The sequence below is a fragment of the Hemitrygon akajei genome, chromosome 18 (genome assembly GCF_048418815.1).
Source record: "Hemitrygon akajei chromosome 18, sHemAka1.3, whole genome shotgun sequence".
Classification (NCBI taxonomy): domain Eukaryota; kingdom Metazoa; phylum Chordata; class Chondrichthyes; order Myliobatiformes; family Dasyatidae; genus Hemitrygon; species Hemitrygon akajei.
In genome coordinates, this window is record NC_133141.1 from 70,900,683 (window position 1) to 70,913,311 (window position 12,629).

General features: G+C 41.1%; 1 protein-coding gene across 3 annotated transcripts in view; it reads left to right on the forward strand.

Moving 5' to 3' along the window:
• The window catches only part of npepps (aminopeptidase puromycin sensitive), a 240,975-nt gene that overhangs the window by 143,466 nt on the left and 84,880 nt on the right, over positions 1-12,629 (forward strand). For all 3 annotated transcript variants that reach the window (XR_012102075.1, XM_073071797.1, XM_073071798.1), the window contains exon 15: positions 10,319-10,458. Coding sequence is in view for 2 of the 3 variants with exons in the window: in XM_073071797.1 (XP_072927898.1) it covers positions 10,319-10,458 (140 nt within the window). In the remaining variant the exon portion in view is untranslated. The remainder of the gene's footprint in view (positions 1-10,318; positions 10,459-12,629) is intronic.

Below are 12,629 nucleotides of genomic sequence, written 5' to 3' on the forward strand. Positions count from 1 at the left end.
TTACATAGGCATATGGATGATAGAAAAATCGAGGATATGTGGGAGGGAAGGGTTAGCTTGATCTTGGAGTAGGTTAAAGGATTGGTACAACATCGTGGGCTGAAGGGCCTGTACTGTTCTCTGTTCTAAATCCTAAATGGAGAGAGACAGGCAGGAAAGCAACGTTTTGAATTGAATCAGAATTGGGCTTAATATCACTGGCATATGTCATGAATTTGTTATGCAGCAACAGTACATTAGAATACATAATAAAATTTTGTGTTTTCCAGTTGAATTTACTTTATTTAAATTATTTTCAAAACTTTACCAAAGATGCAAGTACAGTATTCTTGGGCTAATGAGTTTTAAGAAAAAGGAAATTGCCATTACCTCCAAATTAAAATAATCTGTCCAGAATGACGATTGAAACCCAGCTTCAATGTATTCCTGTCATGCAAGGCAAACCTGCGGTTTTGATAAATGTTCTTATAGGAAAATGCAGTACCCATGGGGAGAAGAAAAAAAGTCTTGCCAAGAATAATACATTTGGCAACGCTAATCTTTTTTAACTTAAAGTAACTTGTGTATCAAATGAAGCCGGCATCATCTACAACTTCAATTTATGACATCTGGCAAAAAAAAAGGTTGGGGCAGGTAAACCATAATCATCATCATCTTTATGTGCCATGACATATGATGTGGGTGATCATGGTCTTTAATCTGAAGCTCTTCAAATTCTTTTCTCTATCCATGACCGTGGTTCTTGGCAATTTTTTCTGCAGAAGTGGCCTTCTGACATTGTCTTTACAAGACGGGTGACTCCAGCCATTATCAATACTCTTTAGAGATTGCCTGCCTGGCGTCAGCGGTCGCATCACCAGGACTTGTGAAATGCACCGGCTGCTGAAATGACTATCCACCACCTGCTCCTATGGCTTCACATGACACTGATCTGAGGGGTGGGGGCTAGGCAGATGCTACACCTTCCCCAAGGGTGATGTGCAAGCTAGCAGAGGGAAGGAGTGCTTTATACCTTTTTTGGTAGTGATATATCTTCAACCTGCCACCTAGAACCCATAATAGGATGAGATTCCCACCACTGAAAAGTGGTAGAAATTAGATAGCAGTTCTATGTATATCCATAAACCTAACAGGAAAAAGCACGTGTAAAGACAGGACTGGACTAAGCAGAGTGAATTTGGAATCCATGTCTGGGTTAATGAAGAAATAACCACTTGGGTGAAATGGTTCTCTCTCTCACTCCAGAAATCGTAACTCAAAAGATGGGTCTTGTGAAGAGGCAGGATAATTAGATGAGGGTGATGGGGGAAGTATTTGAAGACATTGGGTTTATTTTCTTCCCAATTTCCATTTAGGAAACTTGAGCCAAGAGCTATCAAAAATACAGCAAACTGTGCTCCATTCTAATATTTACGTGATAAAGTTTGGGACAAAGAATAGATTGTTGTATTTCAAGTTGCATGAAGGTGCAGAATTTCCACTTTTTTTTCTCCAAAGATAGTTTTGAATTTTCCATTTTTCTGTACTGATTCTTTTTAGAAGAATTGACTTGTGTTTCACTGACAAAGCTGACATACTTGCAAGTTGCCTCCTTTGTGCATTTATAAAGATTTTATAAATGTTATGTTCAGTAACACAACTGAAGTTCAGTTATAATGTTCATTTTGGGTAGCAGTGTGGAGATGTCTCTGCCAAAGGCGTAAGGCGCTCCTTCCCTCCACTAGCCTGCAGGTCACCCTTGGTCAAGGTGTAGCACCTGCTTAAATGCCCCCGATCAGGGTCACGTGAAGCCATGAGAGCAGGTGGTGGATGGTTGTATAAGCAGCATATCAAAAGTCCCAGTTATGCAACCATTGATGCCAGGCAGACAATCTCTGAAGAGTATTGATAATGGCTGGGATCATCCATTTTGTTAAGACACTGCCTAGAAGAGGACAATGGTAAACCACTTCTATAGAAAAACTTGCCAAGAACAATCGTGGTATTAGACTATGATCGCCCACTCCACATGACACGGCACATGATGATCATATGTTCAGTATTCCAAGCCTGCAATTAATTTGGTGAGATCTTCAGACTTCAACTTTCTGCTGTTTTCACTCTTACTTGACCATTCTGTAGTCTATAAGTTGACAGTATATCATGACTGCTCTCTATCTAGATATTATTTTGCACGTACGTTTATTTTATTTAGAGGTACAGCACGGTAACAGGCTGTTCTGGCCAAATGAGCCCGTGCTACCTAATTACACCCATGTGACTAATTAACCTCCTAACCTGTACACTTTTGGAATGTGGGATGAAACTAAAGGAACCTTGTGAGCCACAGGGAGAATGTACAAACACCTTACAGAGAACTGCGAGAATCGAACCCAGATCAATTTGCCATGTATCCTGCCAGGTTTCTTCATAGGATGTTCAAACCACGTTTTTTTTTAAACAAGGTGACCCAAATTTTGACACAGATTGCATATTGCCATTTAGTTTTATCAACTTGAACTAGTTTTGCATTTGGTGACATTTGTCTCCTTGGAAGCAATTAGTGAATACATTCTTCAATAATTCCCTTTAAGCACAATTATACCATATTATCTTCCCTAGACTATTATTGGAATATAATGCATTGTTAGCCAGGTGAGTTTGTGCCACTAACAACAATTGTTTGCATTCAGTCCCTTCGGTGCTCAAATAATCTAGCCAGTAGCAATTTAACACTGTTCTCCATCCCAGAATTTTAAGTGCACAGAGGCCAATGCTCAAGCCCTTCCAAACTAAAATTGACAGAATAATATGGGACAGCGAGTCAGAGTGTGTTGTCTACAACTGAGCAAATTGGTCAACATTTTAAATAGGTTTGAAAAGTCCATTGTATATCACTGCCAAAGGAGGTGGTAGAGCTTGATACAATTACAATGTTTAAAAGAACATGAGACTTTGGAGCTGAAGTGGGCCATTCAGCCAATTAATTCTGCTCCGCCATTTGATTATGGCTGATCCAATTTTCACTCGACCTCATATTCTCCTGCTTTCTCCCTATAACCTTTCACGCCCTGATTTATCAAGAATCTCTCAATCTCCACTTTAAATACACTCAATAACCTGGCCTCCACAGCCACCTGGAGCAACAAATTCCACAGATTCACCATCCTCTGGCTAAAGAAGTTACTCCTCATCTCCATTCTAAATAGATGTCCTTCTACTCTGAGATTGTGTCCTCTGGTCTTAGACTCCCCCACCATAGGAAACATCCTCTCTACGTCCACTCAACTTGGGCCTTTTAATACACAATGTGTTTCAATAGGATTTCCCCCTTCATTCTTCTAAATTCTAGCAACCAGTCGCTCCTCATATGATAAGCTTTTCAATCGGTAATCATTTTCATGAGCCTCCTTTGAACCCTTTACAATTTCAGCATATCCTCTCTTAGATTAGGGACCCAAAACTGCTCACAATACACCCAAGTGAATTTGGACAATTACCTGGATAGAAACGGCTTAGAGTGAACAGGCCTAATTCAGGCAAATAAAATTAGCTTTACCAGGCATGGACAAGGTTGACCAATCGGCTCATCTCTGTGCTGTATGATTCTGTGGTCATTGGATTGTAATGACATGTACCCTAGATCTGTAGTGAGGTTACAGCTGCCTCTTTACAAATCGGGTAGATGTCTAAGGTTCAATAAATGAAAAGAGACATCAGGAGATGAACTTGGAGGACAACACCAAGAAATAAAGGAAATAAGTTTATTGGTGGAAGGCAGCAGTAAATAAGCTTCTTTCTTCAGTAAAGTTTGTAGTGCTTCCAAAAAGATTGTTCAGCATTGAAGTAGAGAATGCATGTCCATGTGTGGGGGTCGAATAGATCCAGTAGGAATCCAAGTGAAAGTAATTCAGTCAGAGTGGTTAAAGAATTGGAACTTTTGACTGAGCAAGTTGTTTTTAGACAAGTGCCATAAATATAATTGAATTGAAGCTATTTAAGTGAAGATTCCCATAATGTAGAAGTAGTAGCAGGGCCTATTTCCATACTGTAAAATCATGATGGGTACCTTTCAGTTGGGGCAGTTTTGGGCCCCTTATCTAAGAAACAATTTTCTGGCTTTGGAGAGGATTGATGGGAATGATTCCGGGAATGAAAGGGTTAACGTGTGAGGAGCGTTTGATGGCTCTGGGCCTGTACTCACTGGAATTTAGAAGAATGAGAGGGGGTCTCATTGAAATCTATTGAATAATGAAAGGCCTGGACAGAGTGGATGTGGAGAGGATGTTTCCTATGATGAGGGAATCGAGGACCAGCCTCAGAATATAAGGACATCAATTTAGAACAGAGATGAGCAGAAATTTCTTTAGCCAAAGAGTGGTGAATCTGTGGAATTCATTGCCATGAACAGCCTTGGAGGCCAAATCTTTGAGTATATTTAAAGCAGAGGTTGATATGTTCTTGGTTAGTCAGGACATCAATGGTTACAGGGAGAAGACAGGAGATTGGGGTTGAGAGGGTTTATAAGTCAGCCATGATGGAACAGTGGAGAAGTCTTGATGGGCCAAGTGGCCTAATTCTGCTTCTATATCTTATGGTCTTCATTATTTTTAAATTTGTAGCTTGAGAGATGTGGGAATTGGGTGTCAAACTCACTTTTCTGACTTCCTGTTGCTCAGGACTGAACAAGTAGTAAATGACATGCATTTGCCTTAACTATCAGAGAATGTGGTTTGATATAGAATCTGCCCATAAGTCATCAAGTCAGATTCTATATATTTTTCTTCTCTCCGCACCTTTCCTCTGTTTCAGACTATGTGAAAAATGATCATGTTGGGCAGCTGTAGTTTCTGACTCTAAAATCCCTTAACCCAGGTGGACTGTATTGGTATTGAGGATTTTTCATTATGGGGTGGGGGTATAGGGGAAATTGCAAATGTGCAAGTGTGGATGTTTGGGAATTGACATGAGGTTTAGAAATGAGCAACAAATATTGAGATGATATTAAGTTCATGGATGATATAGTGGAAGAGATAAGCAGATCTTTGGAATGATCAATTCTCCCTCAATAAAATCATGAGAGTTTGAGTGGGAAATGTGCCGAGGAATGAATTTGGTGATGAACATTGCGGTTCATAACCAATCTTCAATTTTAAATGAGGACAGTTTATTAGTACATGGGAAGAACTTGTCCAAGGTTACCTGAAAAACAGGTCAGTAGAGCAACAATTGCAGTTATTCTAACAGCTTGTCTGTAATGGAGATAAGAGACTGCAGATGCTGATATCTGGATCAACACGTTATCTTCTGGAGGAACTCAGCAGGTCGAGCAGCATCTTAGGTGGGGGGTGGGAAGGACTTGACATTTTAGGTCAAAACCTAATGCAGGGACATTTCTTGGACCTGTTGTTGGACAAGCAGTTGATAATGTTGAAGAAGTAAAGGAATCAAGTGACGTACTGATCTAGATGTGAATATCATCAGATTTCATCTCAAACCTGAGCAGTTGTGATGAATGGGGAAGGCTATGGTTTTGGAAGAACAACCATTACTTGAGTCTTCTACATCTCTAGATAGGACTAGATAGGTAAATATGAATTTTAAAAACCCTCAGATGGGCAACGAAGGAGATGCTTTGGAATAAGCTGATCTGGTCAACCATGGCCATTTTTAGTTGGTGCTGAACAACTTCTAAGGATATCACAATTGGATTTTTTTTGGGCAAGTAAGGAATACATTTATCAGTGATTGCTGCCTAACGTGTCTGAGGTGCAGGATCAGGCTCAGCTTCACCTCTTGTGGTCAAATTATCTCTAGATCTCACTAATTGGGCTTGATAGATAGGTAACAAAGACTCACTTGTTTGAGGTGCTGGATGGGAACTAACAATGAATTCCAGCTGTAGAAAAATGAGTGTGTGGAAAAGGGATGCTCCTGGTTATGTTTTCTTGTCATTAAGTTGAGATTTTTAGAATGCAAACATTTCACCAAATTTCACCTGTATGAATTATTTTTACTGTTAGTTGTCTGATAACAAAAGCAAGATATGCATTATATTTTGTTAACCAATGGATTTTTTTCTTAATATTCATTTCTGCCAAACGCTGTGACTATTTTAAGTCACAACTGGATGAATTCAAAGGGGGAGCTCCTGTTTTAATTTTTGTTCCTTGACCGAGGCAAAAAGATGGATCTTGTTATATTTGTGGTACTTGAACTATATAACAGAGCTGAAATAAGTGGCTGATGATGCTGTTAGTCCACTATCTCCATAAAAACTTACCTGGCAAAGAATGAGCTCCAAAGTCCTCACTGAATTCTGTGCAGACCATTTTCAAACATACTAAACAGCATCAGTCTGCACCATGAAGTTGGACATAATAGTTAAATGTTGGGGATTGAATCAGTTTTTTTTTTAAATACCATCCCTTTGCTCTGTCCTGCACTTAGCGACTGTGGAGTTCCAGAATTTTGTCTGTGGAGTTACAGGGTGGCACAGTAGTGTAGCAGTTAAAGTAATACTATTACAACACCAGCAATTAGGGTTCAATTCCCGCCACTGTCTGTAAGCAGTTTGTAAGTTCTCCCGATTACCTTGGGGTTTCCTCCAGGCGCTACAGTTTCCTCCCACGTTCCAAACACACATGGATTTATTTATTTTATTTAGAGATTCAGCGCAATGTAGGCCCTTCCGGCACTTTTGAGTCATACCTCCCAGCAACACCTGACAATCTGATTTAACCCTCATCTAATCACAGGACAATTTACAATGACCAATTAACCTACCCAGTGCAGCTTTGGACTATGGGAGGAAACTGGAGCACCCAGATAAAACCCACATATTCCACGGAGAGGACATACAGAGATTCCTTACAGAGGATGCCAGGCAGGATTGAACATTGATGCCCCGAGCTTTAACAATGTCAGGCTAACCTCTATGCTACTGTAGTGCCAAGTAGGTTAATTGATCATATGGGTGTAATTGGGTGGCATAGGCTCATTGGGGCCAGAAGGGTCTGTTACCATGCTGTATCTCTAAATAATAAAAAAAAAGACAGCAACCTGCTTCAGTAGAGGCATAAGAGACTTTAATGTCTCTGGCATATGTTGTGAAATTTGTTATGCAGCAGCAGAACATTGCAATACATAATTTTAAAAAACTGTAAATAACAGTAAGAAGAAAATGTATATTTAAAAAGTTAAGTAAGTAGTGCAAAAATGGAAAATAAAGTAGTGAGGTAGTGTTCATAGGTTCAATGTCCATTCAGAAATCTGATGGCCTAGCAGAAGAAGCTGTTCCTTTAAACAACATTCTCAAAACAAGTTATTACCCATAGAAATTCCATTCCAAATTTATGAGGTAGGATTTGCATAACGTAATTCAAAGTCATTATCTCTCCCTTTGATTTGGACCTCCTGTGCTGAGATAGCTTTGTAAGAGAATGTGATGTTCTCTTCTAAGAACCTATTCATGGTGTTAGATGGTGTGTTTTATTCCCCCCCCCCCCCCCCATGTTCAATCCTTTCCCACCTATGTTCGTGACACTTCTCACGCTTTGAATTTTTTCAATGATTTTAAGTTCCCTGGCCCCCACCGCCTTATTTTCACCACGGACATCCAGTCCCTATATACCTCCATCCCCCACCAGGAAGGGCTCAAAGCTCTCCGCTTCTTTTTGGATTCCAGACCTAACCAATTCCCCACTACCACCACTCTCCGTCTAGCGGAATTAATTCTTACTCTCAATAATTTCTCCTTTGGCTCCTCCCACTTCCTCCAAACCAAAGGTGTAGCCATGGGTACCCGCATGGGTCCCAGTTATGCCTGCCTTTTTGTTGGCTTTGTGGAACAGTCCATGTTCCAAGCCTATACGGGTATCCGTCCCCCTCTCTTCCTTCGCTACATCGACGACTGCATTGGCGCTACCTGGACTATTGCTCTTCCCACCCTGTCTCTTGCAAAAATGCTATCCCCTTCTCACAATTCCTGCGTCTCCGCCGCATCTGCTCTCAGGATGAGGCTTTTCATTCCAGGATGAGGGAGATGTCTTCCTTTTTTAAACAAAGGGGCTTCCCTTCTTCCACCATCAACTCTGCTCTCAAACGCATCTCTCCCATTTCCCGCACATCTGCCCTCACCTCATCCGCCCACCACCCCACTCGGGATAGGGTCCCCCTTGTCCTCACCTACCACCCCACCAGCCTCCAGATCCAACGTATAATTCTCCGTAACTTCCGCCACCTCTAACGGGATCCCACTACCAAGCACATCTTTCCCTCCCCTCCCTTTCTGCTTTCCGCAGGGATTGCTCCCTACGTGACTCCCTTGTCCATTCATTCCCCCCCCCCCCCCCCCCATCCCTCCCCACCGATCTCCCTCCTGGCACTTATCCTTGCAAGCGGAACAAGTGCTACACCTGCCCTTACACTTCCTCCCTCACTACCATTCAGGGCCCCAGACAGTCCTTCCAGGTGAGGCGACACTTCACCTGTGAGTCGGCTGGTGTGGTATACTGCGTCCGGAGCTCCTGGTGTGGCCTTTTATATATTGGTGAGACCCGACGCAGACTGGGAGACCGTTTCGCTGAACACCTACGCTCTGTCTGCCAGAGAAAGCAGGATCTCCCAGTGGCCACACATTTTAATTCCACGTCCCATTCCCATTCTGATATGTCTATCCATGGCCTCCTCTACTGTCAAGATGAAGCCACACTCAGGTTGGAGGAACAACACCTTATATTCCAGTGTTCCACCAGCATTTTGTGTGTATTGTTTGAATTTCCAGCATCTGCAGATTTCCTCATGTTTGCACCTTATATTCCGTCTGGATAGCCTCCAACCTGATGGCATGAACATTGACTTCTTTAACTTCCATTAATGCCCCTCCATCCCTGATATATTTAGGTTTTTTTTCCCCTCCTTTTTTTTTTCTTTCTCTCTCTGCCCATCACTCTGCCTGTTCTCCATCTCCCTCTGGTGCTCCCCCCCCTTTCTTTCTCCCTAGGCCTCCCGTCCCATGATCCTTTCCCTTCTCTAGCTCTGTATCCCTTTTGCCAATCACCTTTCCAGCTCTCAGCTTCATCCCACCCCCTCTGGTCTTCTATCATTTCGCATTTCCCCCTCTTCCCCCCCCCCCCCCCCACTACTTTCAAATCTCTTACTACCTTTTCTTTCAGTTAGTACTGACGAAGGGTCTCGGCCCGAAACGTCGACAGTGCTTCTCCCTGTAGATGCTGCCTGGTCTGCTGTGTTCCACCAGCATTTTGTGTGTGCTTACTGAAGTAATAGTGTCTTCTAACAAAGAAGTCACATCAAGTTAAGAATTTGTTGATATTGGAGAACTGTTAAGTGAATTTAGTCTGTTGGGTGGTGTAGTGAGCAGAAGAAAAGCAAATAATTAAAAGTAGCTTTTGATTGTCAAAAATGCCTTTGTGATCCTGTGTTCTATCTTTTTGAAGAAGTTTTAATGGCTTCCCAACCCGGGGTTCACAGAGCCCTTGCTTAATGATATTGGTCTATGGCATAAAAGTGGTTGGGAATCCCTGAACTAAAGGGACAAAGGCATCCCTTTACAACAGAGATGAAGAGGGATATCTAGCCAGATGGTGGTGAATTTGTGGAATTCATTGCCACATTCAGCTATGGAGGCCAAGTCATTGGGTATACTTAAAGTGGAGGTTGATAGGTTCTTGATTAGTAAGGGTGTCAAAGGTTACGGGGAGAAGACAGGAGACTAGGGTTGAGAGGGATAAATCAGCCATGATGGAATGGCAGAGCAATGGGCCATATGGCCTAATTTTGCTTTTATGTTTTATGGTCTTTAGTGATGGTCATCAGTCATAACAAATCTGGAGAGTGGAGCCCAGGGAGGTCAGCTCTTACAGATCTGTTTACTCTCTCATTTTTTTAATTTTTAAATAATCCACGTTTTCCTTCTCTTACTTTCCTGACACGCTCTTTTTGAGCAGAGCACCGGATGATATTATCAAATGTCAAGGAGCTCTTCTGAATGGTTATACTTTGTGTGTTCCCCAGCCAGGAAGGTACTTCAAAGCCAAGCCGCTACTTGGCAGCTGACTTGGATAGTGATGGGGAGCAATGAGGCTCTGGCCAGTTTATTTACACCATCCATTCTCAATCAAATTGTAGGACATCATCCAGGCATTTTAAGAATCTCAGCTGCTTTTCGATTTGGACCCTGTGTTCTGTTTCATTTAACTGGTATATTCTGCTCCTGTTGAGGTCTTTTTTCCCCATTGAGGGAAATTGGTCAATCTTCTGAAGGGCTCTGCTACTTAAATCCATTCATGAATAAGTACACCTCTCCTGTGTTTCCCAGGTAGTGACTGTCCTCACTGGATGGTCCCTATTAGTATCTGCACCAGTGAAGATGTAAGCTGTGATAATATGAAGGTGTTACTGGACCAGCCAGAGATGACTATCACTGTGAAGAATGTGAAACCGCATCAATGGATAAAGGTAGGTCACGAGAGCTTCAGAAGTAGTTTAGGGTATGTTTTCTTCTGCATCTTTCAGTTAAATGGGCTTTTTCTCTATCCTGTTTAGGTCTTTGCAAGTGCAGACAGGCAATCTGTTTCCTGGGGCTTTGGCAACATTGCTCTTTTATGAATTGCTTCGTGCACACAAGTGAAGTCAAAGTGACTAATCTAATCCTTTGCCTCCATTCTTTTGACCTAACCTCTTCTGTTTCTCTGCTGGAAGACATTTTGATAGGATAAGATAATTAACTGTATAAGGATACTGTTTGTAAAGAACATATTCTTTTAGGGGCAGTGCATTTGAGTCTCAGTGCAGAGTTCCACAGAATTTGGAGCACAGATCATCAACTGACTGACCTTTGATCTTAGCCTTGATGCCTGCAAAACTTGCTGAATAAAAGCCAGGCACAAGGAAGGTGATCATTGCATTTCTCCAAGTGTTGGTTTCAGAATAGCTTTGGCAAGAAAACAAAATGTCCATTATTAACCATGAAAAGAATAAGGTAAAAAAAAAAATCCTGGTTTGTTTTGCTAATGTACTGTACTGCAAATGGCTTAAGCACACATATATAACTTGGACAGTACTGTATGTTCTGTCTTTCCAGTTAGCAAATAACACTTAATACTACTGAGCTAATACAAAGCTAAGTACTTTAATTTCTGTTTCCCAACCACCTTCCTAATTTAACCAATATACAGTACTCTGCAAAACTCTTAGGCACCCTAGCTGTATAGGCTGTATATGTGCATAAGGCTTTTGTACAGTACTGTAGCCCAACAAAAAAAAGTACAAAACAAATTTTGAATTTTGGCTGCTTGAAATGAACTTTGATCTGTTATCATTTACTTTGCAAGTATTTCCTGATGGAGATCACGATACATTATTAAAGTATTTCCAAAATGTGCACTAGACAAACAAGCATAGTTCTTTCAGGACATTTAGAACAGTTTAGCAAAAATTTTAAACTCTAGAAGAACGACAGGAAATACTGGAAATAGAGAGTGGGGCTGTGGGGACTGGTTAAAGTAAGTGCAGTCTTTACCTAGGACTGGAGTCTCCCATGTTTGACCTTCATTTGCACCAAATATTTGGATTGTTTCTGCAGCATCTTTGTCAATTGCTTCCTGTGAGGCATCTCAACCTAGTCATTATAAAGCATAGCATAAAATTTATTTACATCAAACTTTGGATTGTAATTGTAAACCTGATTCTGCCTCTAGTTGTATACCTCTTTGTATTTGCACATTTTTATTAGCCTTCATCTTTCTTTTTGGCGATACCTTTTACTCTGTCTGATTGTTCCCTGTCCATGCTTTTGCCTTTCATATGCTTCTGTGCTCATCGTTATTCTATATGATACTGTCCCTGTGCATCTCAGTGATTCTTGTTTGTGTTTCTCTTGACCTCTGTCTCATTTTGCCCTCGCCCTCAATTTGTCTGCCTCTTTCTCTGCCAGTCATTTTGTTCCCTCTTTGCAAAGTATCTTTGGCTTGCAGTTAGCTTGTCCTCAAAATTAAGAAAATAACAATGCTTTTCTCAAACATCAATTGGCTTTGCAACTGCTGCCAAATGTTTTTCTCTCTAAAACCCTGTACATTGATATCCATCTGTCAAGGTACTTATTTCACACTTATTTGGCAACGGCCATAATGTACAGTTTTCTTGGATGAAATTTGGTGAAATGTTCGAGATTTGCTAATACTGCATTTCAGAATCAGGTTTAATATCACTGGCATATGTCATGAAATATACTGTTTAGCGGCAGCAGTACAGTGTAATACATAAAAGCTATAAATTACAAAAAGAAATATTAAAAAATTAAATAAGTAGTGCAAAAGGGGAGCAAAAAAGTGAAGTAGTTGTACATGGGTTCATTTTCCATTCAGAAATTTGATGGTGGGGGGAGAAGAAGCTGGTTCCTAAAACTTTGAGTGTGTATCTAGAGTTTCCTGTACCACCACCTTGAAAGTAGCAATGAGAAGAGTGTGTCCTAGGTTTAGGGGGTCCTTAATGACAGATGCCACCTTGAGGCATCGCCTTTTGAAGATGTCCTGATGATGGACCCATGCAGTTAGATGTTAGTTGGTATGAATCCTTTTATATGATGTGACCTTTCTAAATGTTCGTTTTAGTTGATGGTCATTAAATAC